This window comes from Euwallacea fornicatus, chromosome 6 (assembly GCF_040115645.1).
Source record: "Euwallacea fornicatus isolate EFF26 chromosome 6, ASM4011564v1, whole genome shotgun sequence".
Taxonomy (NCBI): Eukaryota; Metazoa; Arthropoda; class Insecta; order Coleoptera; family Curculionidae; genus Euwallacea; species Euwallacea fornicatus.
The window spans coordinates 1,477,386-1,496,015 of record NC_089546.1 but is presented as its reverse complement, the minus strand read 5'-3'; the positions used below and the strand labels follow the sequence as shown (position 1 = coordinate 1,496,015).

Here is an 18,630-nt window from a genome sequence, read left to right as displayed (position 1 = left end):
TTGAAATGAGATAAATAGAAATATTTCAATATGAAAACATATTGTTGTTTATATACATTTCGAATAACAACGAATTGTTGTATTCAAAAAAATATTTAATTTACTTTTCTCACTATAAGGGTGTTATGACAATTTTCACAAACATTTTATTACTGTATCATGGTACAGAGAGGATAGTTAAGTAATGAAGAAGTAATTAGAAGAGAAGAAGGGTTTAATCAAAGAGGAATTGCAAATAGGCTACAAAAGACTGGAGGTTATTCCTGCAGGAGAGGATAAGGTCACTCGAGGGTAACTCCTGCGATATATGACCATTTTTTATGATTAAGTGCCCTTAGAGATCGACACGCTATTGGTCCTAATTTGGTTTTCGTCTACAAAACTTTAGATATGTTTAAATTTATGATGTACAATAAGAACAAGGTTTAGTGAGTATGAAATGCCCCTAGCTCCTGGACCGCAGTTTATCGAAGAACACCGTGTTCAGAGATTAAGATTTGCTCGAGAACGTGTAAATTGGAGTAAAGTCGATTGGGTGCAGTTATTATTCTCGGATGAATCCATATTTTGTGTACGATCTCCTGATAGACATGAAAGGGTATGGAGGACGTCAGGCGAAGGGCTTGCACCATGTATTTTTTGCCGAGATTTGGGTGACATTAATCTAAACGCCTTTACCGAACTAGTGATGATCGGTGGTTCTCTAACTTCTGCCAGGCATATTACCGATATACTTGACCTTCTTGTGATGCTTTTCACTCAAATTATGGGTTCTCACTTTTTATTTATTAATGCCTGATAGTGCATGATTCTATGTCGCTGGAGTTACTCATAAGCATCTGCATGAAGTAGATGTTGAAACTATAGGCTAGCTTTCAAAGAGTCCTGATATGAATTAAATAGAACATTTGTGGGACATGGTTGGAGGACGGGTGAGGTCACGGCAACGACAAATATTGGAGAAATTAGGAAATTATTTGCTTGAAAAGTTAAAAACAATTTTTCAAGTAAAAATTAGAATTTTAATAGCAGAAGTGCGTTGGAGAATGAAAGCTGCCGTCTATACTAGAGAAGAAACATTACCTATTCATTTTTATTGTATATCATCCGTTTTGGTTGTGAAAATGTGATTTTGAAATTTTGAGTTTTTTCATTTTATATCCGATTCTTTAGTCTTAAATAAAAAAGTTCCTGTGTAATGTACATTTACGTTTTATCTGAAAATCTACGAAAGAGAATATCATAAGGATCGCTTTATATGATAATATCACCAAGCGAAAAAGGAAGTCTATATATCGATCAGTATTCTTGGAAGTATTCAGGTCACTTGAAATTCGGCCCTCGCCATTGAGGTCTCGGGAACTAGAGCAGATACAAAAAAGTTTAAGAGGGGACAAAATTCTGTAATTTGGCACTTAACCAAATGCCGTTTTCAAAATTTTAATTTCCCGAGTATTTTCAAATATATCCGAAAAAATCTTAAAATTGGAGATTTTGATTTTATTTCTCCAGCGTTATTTGATAAGCAAGCCCAAAATTTTGAGCGTATTTTCATTGTCACTTTTTCTTAGCTACACGATGACGCTCTTAGATTTGCCATCCGACGTTTCTTTTCTCGGCTTCCTTCATCAACTTTATTTTTTATTATGGGCGCGACATTGGATTCTTCGACAGATCAATAGTCGGATGGCAAAATTTGAAAACGTCATTATGTAGCTGAAAAAAAGTGTCAATGAAAATGTTCTTGTGGTTTTAGGCAATTTTGTCAATTAACATTTAAACAAAATAATTTTTAGCTTTTTTTGGATATTTTCGGAAATACTTAGGAAATTCAAACTTTGAAAATGGCATTTAGTCAAGAACTAAATTACGCAATTTGAACTTCTTCGTATCTCCTTTAGTTTCCGAGATCCCATTGGTGAGGGTCCAAATTGAATTGGCTATAGTCATGGTTTTCAATAATAGAAAATACTTTACATTACAAGACAGACAAAGACAACTCAATGATAAAACTCTACCAAATAAATAATCAAATGCTCTTACGTACGTCTAAGTAAAAGAATAAGAAATTGAATTTGTATAACTCTGGTCCTACTTAAGCTGAATAATTGATAGTTAATATACATTTTAATTTTTAACTTAAAATTGAATAATAATAGAAAGTGGGCTATTTATACTGATGAGATGATGAAATCCGATGTGACAATAATTCCATTTTTGAGTTCGCGAAGTTTGAACAGTTGCTATATAGAGTGGCTCATCGAAAATGAAACGAAGGCATTTTCGCGTATTTAGAAATATAAATTTAAAAAACTCTCGGACACGTTAACTTTATATCCGAGGGGAACACATTATAAAGGTATACTCGCTCCTTTCACATCAACCTCTTAGTCGGGGTGAATTAAACCCCTAAAATTTTAAATGGAAAGTAGGGTCGAGTAGTACCTTGTTTAAAAGGTCTTTCGATTCTCGTTAAAATGATTCCCAATTTGGCTAACTTTGATTTAGCAATTTTAAAAAAATCCGGAAAAATGAGTTCAAAGGATGTAACATTTGGTATGAATTAATGATGTGATGAAATAGCTAAGGACTGTGGTAAAAATAATATTAAGGCGTTTAGCAATTTTTGTTTATCTACGTATTAGTTAATTAAGTGTTCGAAGTGACGACCACCAGTTTCTAGACAGTAATACAGATTTTGGTCCAATGGCTGTCGCACATTTTAGAGCATTTGAGGTGTTATTTGACGGCATTCATTTATTATCCTTTGGCGAAGGTCATCTAAAGGGTCCGATTAGGTTGTATAAATCTTGCTTTTTAAGTGACCCCAAAAGAAAAAATCCAAAGGTGATAAATCTGATGATCGTGGAGACCATTCAGTAGCGTCTTTCTTTCCAATCCAAGGATCTGGAAACTGTTCATTTAAACACTCTCTGATATATAATGTGTAATGGGGAGGGGTACCATCCTGCTGGAATATCAACCGGTTCTCAATGTAATTTTCATCATTTTCTAATAATTCAGTTAATGCGGGATCAATTGCATCTTGTAAGAATTGTAGGTATATGTCATTAGTGAGATTTCCAGGTAAAAAAAAGGACCAACAAGATGATCGCCGAAGATGTCAGCCCAAACATTTAATTTTTGTGGATATTGGGTATGCACCTCATGAAAAATCTTGAAATTTTCATCTGACCAATATCGACAGTTATGACGATTCACTGTACCGTTTATAAAAAAAGAACATTCATCAGAAAAATAGATAGTGAATAGATAAGTGATATTTCCAATTGTTCTTTCAGTTATAGTTTGGCAAAATTGCAAACAACGGTCAAAATCATCATCATTCAGATCTTGTAATAAGTGAATCTTATACGGATGAAAATGATAGGTCTTTAATTTTCTTTGAATAGTGTATCGACTGACTCTAGTTACAGTATCCAATTGACGAGTACTTAGTGTAGGATCCAGATGAACCTGTCCTAAAACCGCAACGTCGATTGCTTCATTTCTGAGAAAATTTCCATCATTTCTTTTTTCATTAGCTGCAGAGCCGGTCTGACAAAATTTATGAACTAATTCCAAAATGTACTTTCTTTACACTTGATTGTCTTTGTGATTCTGGTTGAATAGTTGAGCGGTCCGATTAGCACACTGATGATTTTCATAAAATAATTGAATGATTTCTACTCTTTCTGCAATCGAATGAACTATTTTTGATTTGCAAAACGTAAACGGAATTAAAATAAATATATTCTAAAATACATTTTATTGCACGAGAATATTCAAAACTGATCACGAAATACTGGTTACCACTAACAATCAGGGCCAAATAAGTTTTTATTTTAATTTTCTGCAAAAATATTCCAAACACGATAACAATGCATTATCTCTATTATGTGTCTTTCCAGCCAAGTCAAAAAAGAAGGGCCGCTACGCTTCCCGCAAATGATTGAAATTATCAGAATTCATGAACCTTAAAAAAATACCTCAATGTTATTTTTATCACAGTCCTTAGCAATTTCATCACATCATTAATTCATACCAGATGATACATCTTTTGAATTAATTTTTCCGGATTCCTTGAAAATTGCTTAATCAAAATTGGTCAAAATAGGAATCATTTTAACGAGAATTTTAAGACCTTTCAAACAAGGTACTACTCGACCTTACTTCCCATTTAAGATTTTAGGGGTTTGACTCACCCCGGCTAGGGGGTTGATGTGAAAGGAGCGAGTAAACGTTTATAATGTGATCCCCTCGGATATAAAGTTGACATGTCCGAGCGTTTTTTAAATTTAAATTTCTAAATACACGAAAATGCCCCTGTTTCGTTTTCGATGCGCCTGTATGATCGTCTAGTGCTGGATGCAGGCATTTTTCTGAGAAATCGAACGGTTTCATCATTGAAAGTTTCACTTTAAAATTAACTTCTTACGGAAAATAGAAATCAAATACTAATGATAAATTACATTCAAAAATGCGCGAGTTCTACATAGACTTACTAATTAATTTACCTCTAATAATAATTGTTTTAATGGAACATTTTGGAAGTAGGAAGTAGCCAATATTCCTTAATATAAAATTAAGTTTCGAGAAGTGTTGCGTTTATAACGAGTAACGAGGAATAAAAAGAAACAGAAAAGATTTAGGATTTTGCATAATTTATTTACCGTGGCGTGTTTTAATGGCCAACAATTTAGAGTTTTTGATTACCTTATGGCACACCGCGAACGTAGAGTCGTTTCGAGAAACTTTGCTTGAGGGAGTTGCTCCAGATTTTAGTTGATTAGTTTGCTTATTACCTTTGACATTTTAATTTTTGACTATGTCGTCTTATTAGTTTTTACCAGCTCCTTGAGTACTCTACATGATCGGTGAGCAATAATCGGAAGTCATCGAATAATCCGAATGTCCTCCAATTTGCAATATTACAAAAACGAACGCCATATGAGGTGACGGCAACGGACTATTGAGTGAGAATGAAAAGCTTCAGTAATTGTTTCCAATCAAAAGAACCTGGAACAGGTTTTGTGATACCAAGAGGATTCAATTCAGAAGTTGATGAAAGCAACCTGTTGGACCCTTTCCAGATTTGACTCACAAACCCGGTGGCAAATCTTTCAAAAATTTGTATATGGATGAAATCTTGCTTTATGATTGGAATTGAACTTTCGTAAAATATCAAAAGGAATACGTGTGTGGTATATTTAAAAAAATATTTTATTTATGAATTTATTGTGTGGTGTACAGTTATACCTACCGTAATGGAGTTAAGATTGTCTTTAAATACATCAAGGGCCTTTATGACGGTGTGCACTACCTGATATGCAAAGTTATTGGATTGGGGCATTCTGACTGGTAAACGCACCTGAACTTGTATATCGAACTGAACAATGATGGATAAACCCAGTTGAAGGAAACATATTGTGCTCCGAATTGACGTAAAACCCTTCTTAGATAGAAAATCGTAGCTATTGCAGCAGCGGGTGAAACCTACATTCTACATCTACGTAATGAGAATAACTAGCTTCGGTCACAAGAAATACTTTACTTTTATGAGATACGTCCAAGTTTAGGTATATTCGTGACCAAGGCTTACTAGCATCTGACCATGAATATAGTACTTTCTTGATGGGCCTTGAAACACTGATTGCAGTCTGTGAACAATTTTCGAGATAATTCTCGAGAACGTACGGTATTTTTCTCTCGAAGAAACAGTAAAGGGTTTGATTTTTCACTCGGCGAATTTTAGGATAACTTTAGTGTAGACGCTTTAGAAGAAATTGGCGTAAACGAAGATGTATTTTTGGTTGTCCTTTTAGACGAAATGAATATTTAACCTTACGAGGAACAACTTGTGTCCAGAGTCTCATCGAATTTATTGCCAGTTTGAACTATAGCGACAACTTGATTTACTTTTGGGTCATTGGGCTCATTTCTAACATCTTAACTTCAACAGAATAACGCATGGGATTAATCAAATTCGTACCTTCGGATGCGTTCGATATGAAAACCATATCCAATGAAATGAATGACAGCAATATGATGGCTCAAACTCTTCATATTGTTTGGATTGAACAACGCTACCAGCGGATGATGGTTAGTTGTGGAGAACGTTCTGCAATAATGTTTAGAGCTAGAAATTTTTTAAGGCTTTTTGCATAGTTACGTTGAGACTGACAAAACCTTGCTCAAATGAAACAGCTTTCTTGTTTCTATCACGATATGTTTGTTACGAAAAATCCTCAATATCTGTATGACATACATTTATAGCCACCAAGAGCTTCTGCTGTAGACTAAAATCAATCACCAGAACGGTACTGATAAGCACACCTTCCTTGATACTGAAGAAAACTTGTTGATGTTATAGAATTTATTTTGAGGGAGTATCATATCGTCGAAGTGGAGCTTTGAAATAATAAAGTTGACTATTGAGTTTTATATGGAAGGAAAGCACTCTGAATGTCCTTGGAGCATTAATGCTCTCGAAGGCATCGATTCCTTCTCTAAGGACAAGTAAGCAAAAGTATCTCAGGAAGAAATACAATTTGCTACTTTCATTTAATTTTGAGTTTTCCCATTATTTTATATTGCCGATTCGCGAGCTAGAACTATGAATATTTCTTGTAGTAAAACCTTCAGTACAAATCTACAAAACATTCTTAAGTGATTTGTGGGAAGATTTTGACCATGTACAACCCACTCGCAACTTTACTTTGCATGACTCTAAATTTTTAGAGCTGAATAGAAATTTATTAGAAAAATTAGCGATGTAACTAAGGAAAAATTACAAATAGTTGAAATTTAGGAAATTTGTTGATGAATTTTGTTTTTTTAAAGGATGTACGGTCTCGAGTTTCGTTTACGTAAACATACATAAAACATCTAACTAGAAAAATCAGTGACACATTTCCACTGTGAGTAGTAGTTAGGAGTGTTTCAAAAGTAATCCGTTTATGGGTAAATTCGAAATACGCTTGAAAAAAATACTGAAGAACGAAGCTGATGAACAACGAATTTTAACAATGAAATGAGTAATTTCAAGGAATCTCAGGGTGGATGAATGAATAACATTTTTGACCGGTTGGAATATAGGTGAGATATTTTGTGATAGCCGCATTCAAAATATCCGTTACTAACACTACCCTACTGAAATACACTGACTTTCAAAAAAACCGCAACACCAAGAAGAACGCATTGTATGTATTTGAAATTTTGGTATGAGTTTAGACTTGTAAAGAGAAAAAAATGATAAAAATTTCAAGTTCGTATTTTAATGAGATATGAAGTTTTTCTTTACTTTTTTATCTGTGACGATCGTTCTTTTTGCAATTTTTTTTACAGGCGGATAGCAATAAATGTATTATTGTTAGTACCATATTGAATGTGTGGTAGTGCAAAATGCCTCGTGTACGCCAAAATGCAGTTTATCGGCAGTTAACTCCCTTTGAAAGGGGAAGAATTGTTGGTATGCATGAGGCAGGTTTACCTTTCTGCGAAATTGCACGTAGGTCGAATCGAAACGCATCAACAGTTTTAAGAGCTTAGAGAGATTGGTCGAACGAAGGGTCAGTAAATCGTCATCGTGGTAGTGGCCGTCCAAGAATGACGAACCAACGCGAAGACCGGCGACTTCGTCGTTCAGCGACAGGCGCCCCGTTTGAAACAATTCCGTCTCTTGGTGCTAACTGGGTAGTCACCCTAAATCGAAGGGTCTCCCTTGGTACGATGTATCGCAGAATTCAAAGTTTTGAACTAAATTCATATCGTCTTATGCGTCGGCTTCCATTATCACGAAACCACAGGGTGGCCCGACTGTAGTGGTGTCGTCTGAGAGTGCAATGGGTGGATGAGTGGAGAAGAATCGTGTTCAGTGATGAGAGCCGATTTTGTTTATGGCGATCTGATGGACGGTTACGTATTAGAAGGCGCAGAGGAGAGCGATTAAATTTGGACTTTTTGAAAAGGCGTCATTCTGGTTTAATACCAGGTGTCATGGTTTGGGGTGCCATCCAGTATGGTAGTCGGTCTCCTTTTGTTTTCATTTATGATAGATTAAATGCTCAGAGGTACATTAATAATGTCTTAGAACCGGTTCTTGAACCATACATGCACGACCATCCTGGAAGCACATTTCAACAGGATAATGCGCGACCACATGTTGCCAACGATACTTTGAGGAATTTGGAAGCTGAAAATTTGGATACTTTGCCTTGGCCAGCTCGGTCTCCAGATTTGTCCCCAATAGAGCATGTATGGGATATAATTGGTCGGAGACTTCAACGTTTAGCTCGCCCTCCAGAGACCATAGATGAACTCCGCGAGCAGGTACAGATTGCCTGGAATACAATACCACAGGAAGATATTGACAATTTAATTTTAAGCATGCCACGTCGCTTACAGGAATGTATTAATTTAAGAGGAGATACCACCCATTATTAAATTATTATTAAATTTTTTCACTTATTCACCATAATTTTCTTTTGATATTTTGATCGTTTTTATCTATTACCCGACCCAACGTAATGCCAGAATTTTAAACGTGTACGACGTGTTCTTCTTGGTGTTGCGGTTTTTTTGAAAGTTAGTGTACATTTTTGTTCAAAAATTACTAAATTACACTTGGGAATCTCAAATAAAGTATAATTGAACATAGGGAGTTTACTACATAATAGCTTCAAAGGTTTTACTACACTTGATTTTTCTGTTTTAAAATAATTTGTCACAAGAATTTTTTTGATGTTTTCAGATTTATAGCTTATTATTAACACTTTTGTCGTTTTTCGATTGACAAACAATTTTTTATATATTTTTTTTTAAGTAAAAAATTTGAGATTTAATTTGATGGTATGGCTAGTACCATTTAGGATCCAAAGCAAAGCCATGAATCGTCAAGCATTACAAATTGATCGTGTAATAATACCGGCTTTAATGGAAGAAGTGCACTTGCGGAGGTTTGTAGCCAAGCGGACAGGCGTTCCTCAAAACAATGTTTCCCGTATATTGAATCGCTATTTAGAGACTAACTCTGTGCAAGATAGATCCAAAAGTGGCCGTAGGCATAGCGGTAGAGTTGCTATATACACTTAACAGTTCGGTGAAATCCTATTATGGCAACACCAGGGTTTTGGAAGAAAGTTAGTCACTTATTTAGACTTGCATTTTCTCATTCACCGGTAAGAACACAAATCATACAGTCAGGTTTGCGATGTCGTGAATCAATAAGAGCTTCTCGAGTACAATATCAAGACAGACTTCATCGATTTCAGTGCGTTAAAGAGCAGATACTCTTACTCGAAGAATTTTGTGCTTTTTTTAATGAGATCAGAACTTTTCTGGTAAATTATTACTTTCGAATTCAAGTTTGAAGAGAGCTGTTGAACTTGCCCATACTTGCTCTATGCTTCGTTTACGAGAGAGAGTGCCATGTTTTTGGCTGGTACAATGTTCGACTCAGTTTACAATCAAGGAATAATAACACGCGATAGATACGTTAGGGACATTCTCAATCAATGTCAGAGTATGGTGAGAGGCTTTTAGTAAGTGATTTGTCTTTATCTACGACAATGTCCATCATCTCTGTACTATAGTAGTAAATAACTACATTGAAAGTAAAGGAATCAACTGTTTAGATTTGCCGTATGACATGAATCGTATAAAATATGCTTGGGATACTTTCCAAAGTTATGAACTTTCGAAGAAATCCTCTCAGAACCCACCAGCAACTTGTTATTAATACTACGGAAGAATGGCAGCGTATTCCTCAAAATTTTATAGCTAACTTTGTTTAAAGCATGTAGCGACGTCTTCAAGCTTGTGTTGATGCTGAAAGTGGAAATGCACGTCCTTAATTTCTTTTTTATTTTTAAAAGTTTGAATGAAAACTTTCAGTTTTTGTCCTTAAAAATTGTTTTCTTTTTTTAAATTTTATAGCAAAGTAAGCACGGCATAAAATCATTTATTTTTAACGAACATTAATTAATTATTTCATTAATGTTCCATACATTTTTTGCGCCACATAATAAAATATCCAACAATGAAGGGGATGTTAAATTTTTGAAGCTGTGCTTAATCATTTTTAAATTTTTCATTTTTTGATCCGAATGAGGTTCGAGGATTAAAATATTAAAGAAGAAACAACAAATATGAGTATGGATAAATCCCATCTATTAACCAGCAATTTTGAACGTCGGTATCTTAAAAAAAACTTTAAAATTTATTGGGTGGCCGATTAGTTAAACTTTACATTATCTTGCAATAGTGACTAAATTTGGATCGAAACTGGGATATTTTGGACCTAAAATAGAACAATATTAACAACTTCGCACGCCTCTTAGTGCTACCAGGTCTGTAAATATGAAACTGGAATCTTTTAATAAAAAGTATAACTTAGCTGCGCAATAATTATAAAAAAAATTTTATTCAAAATATTTCCCATCGTTACATATACAGTATCGGACAAAATTAGAGCAACTTTTGAAATATTCTTCTAAATTTAAGTTCTCTAAAAAATCATGAAATATTTTATCATAAATATTCAGCTTAAAGTAGTTAGTGTAAAATACATTTGCTATAAATAGTTTAAATTGTTATTGGGAATAAAAAAATAAAAAAATTGCTTTGATCTAAAATTCTTTGCGACAAAATAAGAGCAACCAATGTTTAAATATTTTGTATTTCTGACTTTCCTGTCGTCTTTTAAACAACTATTATCTACGATTATGCCTCGTGGTGTTCACTATTCAGTTGATCTAATACAAAAAATTATTAGTGCATATAAGAGTGGGAAATCGCAAAAACTTATATCGGAAGTTTTTGGCATAAAAAAAGATATTGTATCAAAAACTATCAGGAGATTCACTGACCGTGGTGACGTAACGAATTTAAAACGAGGTGGTCGGAAAAGAAAAACGACAGGGAAGTTAGTCAGGCGTCTTATAAGGCTAAGTAAAAAAAATCCTGAAATGTCAGCTCGTCAGATTATTGCACAAGCAGGAGAAGTTGGTGTTTCTTCCAGAACAGTTCAACGTCGATTGACAGAACGTGGTTTAAAAGGAAGGAAACCTGCCAAAAAACCACATCTTTCACGAAAAAATTGAGAGGCCAGGATGTTGTTCGCCACCTACCACCGAGATTGGATTCTTCAACAGTGAAAGAAAGTATTATTTTCTGATGAATCCAAGTTTTGCATCTATGGAAGTGATGGAGCTCAATGGGTACGTCGCCCAAATGGCCAAAGACTTAATCCAAAGTACGTAAAAATTACCATTAAACACGGAGGAGGAAATATTATGGTTTGGGGTTGTTTCCCTGCTTACGGAACTGGTCCACTTTATAGGATTAAGGACAAAATGGACAGATTTAAGTATCATTATATACTAGAGAATGTTATGTATCCATATGCCGAATGGGAAATGCCCCTTAAGTTTGTCTACCAACACGACAACGATCCTAAACATACTGCGGAAATAGTAAAGGCTTAGTTCGTGGAGAAGAAAGTCGAGGCAATGAAATGGCCAGCCTAATCTCCGGACTTAAATCCCATTGAGAACCTTTGGGAGATCATAGATAACAAAATCCGAGGAAAAAACATTACCAATCAGGATAATTAATTTGAAGAAATAGAGAACGCCTGGAAGTCTATTGATCCTGACATTATTTCAAATTTAATTTCTTCAATGCCAAAAAGGTGTGAGCTAGTTCTTCAAAACAAGGGGTATTGGACTAAATATTAATGGTAATATACAAAAAATTATTCTAAATATAATATTCATTCAAATAATTTTTATGTTGCTTTAATTTTGTCGCTCCAATTGTTGTGGTAAAAGGTTTTCTTTTTCCTTCTCCTCTAAAATGTGCTTTTTAAACATTGAGTCTCAGGTGTAAATTATAATAGGCTGTAAACATATTACTGACAATAACAAATCTTATTTTTAAAGAAACAATGTCAATTTAAAATTAAATTTCTAAAGTTGCTCTAATTTTGTCCGATAATGTACATTTTTCCCATTTCTCTGGCAATTTGTGGATGCCACGCCAAAAGAACTGTTGTTCTTTTGAGGCAAACCGTTCATCGAGCCATTTTTGAACTGTTTCGTAAGAGGTGAAGTGCTGTTCTGCAAGAGCGTGTCCCATCGATGCAAATAAGTGATAATCGCATGGTGCTAAGTCGGGTGAATAAGCCGCATGCGATAGTACTTCCCAATGGAACGTCCCAATCGTTTCCTTCACCAGTTTCGCAGTGTGTGATGGTGCATTATCATGAAGCAATATCACCTTGTGTTGCCGTTCTTGATATTCTGGTCGTCTTTCACGCAAAGCTCGATGCAAGTCCATAATTTGTTGTCGGTAACGTTCAGTATTAACTGTTTCTCCAGGTTTTAGCAGTTCATAATAAATTACGCCTTTTTGATCCCACCAAACACACAGCATTGTTTTTCGTCCATATCGATTTGGTCTTGCTGACGATTCTGATGGTTCGCCTGGAGTTACCCACGATTTTTTACGTTTAGGATTCTCAAAATAGATCCATTTTTCGTCACCAGTCACAATTCGATGAAGAAATGACTTTCTGTTATACCTGGTAAGCAACAATTGGCAAGTGGGTTTTCGATTTTCTTGCTGTCTTTCATGGAGTTCATGTGGAACCCATTTTCCTATCTTCTGAATTTTTCCCATAGCTTTCAAACGAATGGAAATGGCTTCTCTTATCACATTTAGTTGGTTCGCTAATTGTTGTTGCGTTTGAGTATCGTCCTCATCTAACAAAGCTTGCAACTCGCCGTCTTCAAACTTTTTCGGTGGTTTTCCACGCTCTTCGTTATTGACGTCAAAATTGCCACTTTTGAATTTTTTAAACCACTCACAGCACTGTGATTTTCCAAGGGCATGTTCACCGTAAGCTTCAACAAGCATGCGATGTGAATCTGCAGCCGTTTTTTTCAAGTGGTAACAGGAAATCAATGCTGTCCGCAAATCGTAATTCGTAGGCACAAAATTCGACATACTCAAAGCTATTGCAAACTGTACTGCAGTATTGAACCTGTATTGTTATGATTTGAAAATCATTCTCAGATGTAAATTAGAGATATATTACCCTAATAACACGATAATATTACGTATATTGACCACTAGGGATATTTGGAGGCAAATTCCGGTTTCATATTTACAGACCTGGTATATCAATATCGAACTAGGCAATAGCCTTTTTAGAACATTAAAAATATGGTAAAAGGCCTCATTATGGGAACAATCGCGTTTTAAAATACATCGACCAACAAAATACCCTGTATATTTAGATTATCTGGATCAAAAAGAAATTATTTCTTTTAAAGTCCTCCAGTTGCTACTCTTGTTTCTGACATCTCACCTTTATAGATTTTTTAAGCCTCAAGACAAAACCTTAAACTTCGAGGTTTTTTTCTTACAACACTAAGATTTTTTAAGCATCTTTGATGATCTCCAAACAAAGATTTGGATTTTCTGGGACCCCTAAAAATATTCGTTTTTGAACTTTTTCAGGAATCCTTGATGTTTTTATAAATGAATCAAGGAAAATCAGAAACTGAAGGTTTGTCTATCGAACGTCGCGATTCTTTGTGACTCGGATAGATATACTACTTTGTCTCTGGACCAGCGCAAGTGCAAGGATGTAGATGGGTTTCGAGTGAATAATTTTGCTCAGTAATTCTGAGGACAAATTGCTCAATATCGCAGATTACTAAATTTATAATCAGATTTCTCGGAACCCGAGAGGCACTTAATTGCTCATGTTTCACATAAATTTTATCACAAGCTGGACCATTTAAACGTCGTATTTTCTTTAATATCCCGGCGAACTTAAAAGGCAAATTAAAAGCGCCCTCGTCTTCTAGCTTAACAGAGTTTCACTTTTTATGTCCTATAATATTAAACAGCTATTTTATAGTCTTCTCACTTAGAATAAAATTTTCTTGGCTCTTGTCGCCTTCTCGAGAATAATTGGATCGGGAAGGCGAAAGATTTCTTTGCAGGCGGCTCGACTTTGTAACAGACTTTAGATATTAGAGCATTTATATATTCTCTTTTTGCTTTTAGTTCCGGTTTTACGGTTGTTTTAATTTTAGCAATTTATTTCGTTTTTTTAAATTGCAGCCATCATCATAGGATAAACCATTCAAATAAACTGAGTTTTACTATTAGTTATAATTTAAATTAAATTTAGATCCCAGGCACATGTCCACCACCAGGAAAATGCACGAACGTGATGGGGTCATACATATGTACTTGTCCCGAAGGATATGAATTGAGCAGTATTACAGGAACGTGCGAAGACATTGACGAGTGTGCTATTAATCCTGGAATATGCGAGAACGGACAGTGTACTAATACAGTGGGAGGGGCATTCTGCACTTGTCCCGAAGGTTATATCTTGGATCAGAACTTTATGAAATGTGTCGATATGCGGTAAGTTTTTGCATAAAACAGTAAAAAAATTATGTCTGAATTTACATGTGACACAAACTAATCAAGCAGGTTCATTAGGGCAAATTAGTTCAGATTAATTCAGGTTAAAGCATCTTGTCGAATATTTCGTCATCTAAATTGCATTTGAAAGTAAAACGAATACATTTTTCCCAGTATTATTCAAGATTTATTTCTCGAATGGTTTGACTGATTTCAAAGATTAATCCATTAGCGCCCGCCGTTCTTGACTGAGTACACTTCGATGTTGTTTAGTCGCCATTTATAAGCATAATTAGGTTACGCGAGTTTTCAAAGATATTTTTTAGAATTCGCTAATATACGACACATGTTCGGTGATTCCCATAAATTGAATAGCAACAAAACTTGGGAAGTATATTGTTTATCTTGCGTATTATTATTATTTATTGTTTTTTTTCAAACGCAAATCTTGATTGTGTTGCTGAGAATATACATTCTAAATAATTTGATACTTTGTTGTGTTAAGTAAAAACCCTTTTATTTTTTGTGTTAGTTTGCTGGTTAGGTTGCAACTCAACTGTGCTCAAATGAGTACAATACGTAAATGTGAGCATAATTTGTATTGTGACAAATAATATATCTACACGTATTTACACTCCATTTAGTATCAGAAAGGATTTATCTTGATGACTCACAGAGAACATACGGTTATCTCAATTTTTTGCCTGATGCTTTAGAAGATCTTGAACATAGGGAAAGATACTCCGGGAAAAGTGGAAATAAGGGAGTGACATACTATTTCAGAAGATTACTAAAGTGGTGACAATGAGCCTTTAAGTAATATTCAAAAAAGGCAGAAATCATGTAGGTCCTAATCAAAATTGGACGAGTTGTTTTGGCACAAAACTAATTCATCCTACAGAAAATGGAATAATCCCTTACCTGTGTATGACTACTAAAATAAATTTGAGGAACTTTCAAAAGACCTGAAGGATTGAAATCCAACAGAAATTTTTGAACATATGATAGATGAAAACATAATACAACTAATTGTTGAACAATCACTGAATTGACACACAGGGTGAACCATCAAAAGGGAATAAATTCAACATGTGCAGATTTCGACATACATATGTGGAGAAAATATCGAAATACGTCAATTTTAGATTCTGAAATTAAATCTTGTATCGTAGAAATTTCATCCCTAAATTCGAACTTTTTTGCGCGATAATTGCAACACCCAAATGTTTAAATTGGAAATATGGATTTATAATAGCTTATTTAAAAGAATTACAGAAAAAGAAATCACGTAAGTGAGGAAAGTAACTACAAAAAACTGAAACTTTGTTACCTAATACGAATTCCTTATTTATAATATAATAAAAAAACCAAATAGATCTATCTCAATGTACTTCGACTTAACTTTTCCATATTGGTGGATAAGGAAGCGAGGATTGCCAGAATGGCAAGTACGATCATCTGATCTTAGTCCATTAAAGTTATTCTTAAGGGGATATAAGAAGAGTATGGTGCACTATGTATGTTGACTTGTTTTATTACTTTATTACATTATAAATAACGAAAAGGTAATAGTTATTAAGTTTACAAAAGAGATTTTCGCCCATTACATGAATATATGTCTTTTTCTAATATTCTATGCAACGAAGTTAAAAATAGTAGTTGTGAGTGGAGAATGAAAAGACCTTTCAATTAAGGTATCACAAAGCCATATTTCCAATTTAAAAATTTAGGCATTGAAATGGTCACACAAAGGGCATAATTTCATAATCTAAAATTGATGTGTAGAGGTATTTTTTCACATATATCGAAATATGTAGATATTGAATTTATTCCATTTGGCTGTTCCACCCTTTATATTGCCAATTAAAATAGAGTAAAGATATTCGTATATACAGGATGTTCGGAAATTATGTCGAATTTGATTAGGAGGAGGGTCTAGAGATTAAAATAATAAAATAAGTTCTTATAAATATATCCCAAACAATTACTTTTTAAAGGGGCTAAAACCCTTAAAGAGGAATTTTGAAGATTTTTTTTCTCAATATTTGCAAACGGTTTGCGCTAAAATTATTAAATTAGGCATACTGTAACAAGTTGAAATGGACCAATTTTTTGTGTTAATAATTGTACATTTTAGGCAGAGGCGTCACATAGAAGGGTCTCCTACGTAAATGTTTCTTTAACTTTTTTGTTTGTGACGTTTATTATTTTTTGAAATTAAATTACTGAATTGCAAATATTTTTAAGTGACAAAGTTCTCTTATTTTGTTTTGTTAGGATAGATTGTTTTCTAGAAAAATTAATTGTTATAAACATATACACGATTACGTGGACATCGAAATACATCTTGCTAAATGTAGTAGGTATACTTATAATAAAAATATTTATTTATTAGCTGGCAGTAATAAGACCAACATTATTAAGGATTTATTCCTTATTTACAAGAAATATTGAAAACGGCCCCGGTTCATCTCAGTTTTTAAAAAAATCGTTTAGCAAATATTGCGCAAAAACTATGTTCAGAATTCCCTCTTTAAGGGGTTTTAGCTATTTTAAGAAGTAATTTTTGGAGTATGTTTATAAGAACTTTTAAAAATTATTTTAATCTGTAGAGTCACCTCGTAGCATATTTAGACGTTAATTCTAATTTGGTTTTTATTTTATATTTAAATTAATACATGTTGGGTACTTGTTCCTTGCAGATAATTTCAAAAATGAGAAGAAACATTCAAAAGACCTCTCTTAATATATTCATCCAATTCCACCCGAAAAGGCGCATTATACAATATATATATATAAATTAAATATTGGTTATGTAGAGCTTGATTGAAGATTATTGAGTAAACAATGGTGGGCGAAATTAGATAGATGAACAGAATTTTTCAATTAAATAATGTATATGTTAATTGACCCGTTTCCTATGTATGTGTGTTATTTTTAGCAAAATACGTTATAAGAAATAATAAACAAATATTGGTAAAGTTACTTTATTGTCAATAGAAAAATAAATCTTTGGAATTCACCTGGTCAAAAGTAGATAAACCATTAAAAAATTAAAATAAAAACATAACGATTTCTTTCAAATTATTTAAAAAATTAAATGGGGCTTTTCCGAAGGCACTAATATTTGGTAAAATATTCATTATTGTCAATGACTGATTGACATCGACGCGGCATTGATTCAATCAGTTTGTTTAATATTGCTGGATCAATGTTTTGTCACTTTCCTTGTATTTCAGTGAATAGTTCATCGCAATTTCAATAATTTTTATTTCTCAATCCTTGATCATCAATTCCCCACAGGTTTTCTACGGAATTTAGATCGGGCGAGTGGGAAGGCCACTTCTCAATCGGCACTTTTTCTTCCTCAAGAAATCGTTTAACTAACTTTGAAGAATGTTCGGGGTCGTTGTCTTGTTAAAAAGAAATCTTTGGATATATTGTTTTCAGCGTAAAGTAACATAACATTCGGAAGTATATCCATGTACACAAACCTCCCCATTATTGCACTCATTCTATGTAGTTTGCCAATACCAAAACCCCTGAAACATTCCCATATCATTATCGATCCTTCTCCATGCTTAACCGTGGGTGTGGTGTATTTAGGGTTTAATCGTTGACCAGTGGGATGTCTAACGTATTGAATGCCATCGGAATTAAACAAATTGAACTTGGATTCATCGCTCCAGTAAACTCGTTTCCAATCCTGTTTGAACCAATGAATATGTTGTTTAGCAAATTCCATTCGGTCCTTTCGATTTTTATTACTTAGAAGTGTTTTTTTTGCTAGCCTACGTGCAAATAATTTCTCTTCAACTAATCTTTGTCTTGCAGTCGTTGAAGACACAGAAACTTCGAAACTTTTCAACTCACATCGAATTTTCTCAGAACACATGAGTGGATTTTTCGAACTAATAGTCTTTATCTTCAGCACATCTCTTTTGTTTAGCTTTTTTGATTGTCCAGTTTTTGATTTCGGGTTAATTGATCCAGTTCTTTGATATCTTTGTATTATAGCCGAAATAGTGCCTTTTTCGACATCGAACCTGCGAGCAAATTGCACTTGCCGTTCACCCTCATTAAAAACTTTAGCAATTCGTTTTTTTAAGTCAGTGAATACCACGAGCCATGTTGCAGATTATAATCCAAATGTAAATTGTACTAATATTTTTCTGATATCTT

At 34.1% G+C, this 18,630-nt stretch overlaps 1 protein-coding gene across 4 annotated transcripts in view; it reads left to right on the top strand.

Annotated features, from left to right (window-relative positions):
* Positions 1-18,630, top strand: part of LOC136339587 (fibrillin-2-like) — a 137,563-nt gene that overhangs the window by 61,374 nt on the left and 57,559 nt on the right. For all 4 annotated transcript variants that reach the window (XM_066282953.1, XM_066282952.1, XM_066282954.1 and 1 more), the window contains one exon: positions 14,207-14,448. In XM_066282953.1, coding sequence (XP_066139050.1) covers positions 14,207-14,448 — 242 coding nt within the window. The remainder of the gene's footprint in view (positions 1-14,206; positions 14,449-18,630) is intronic.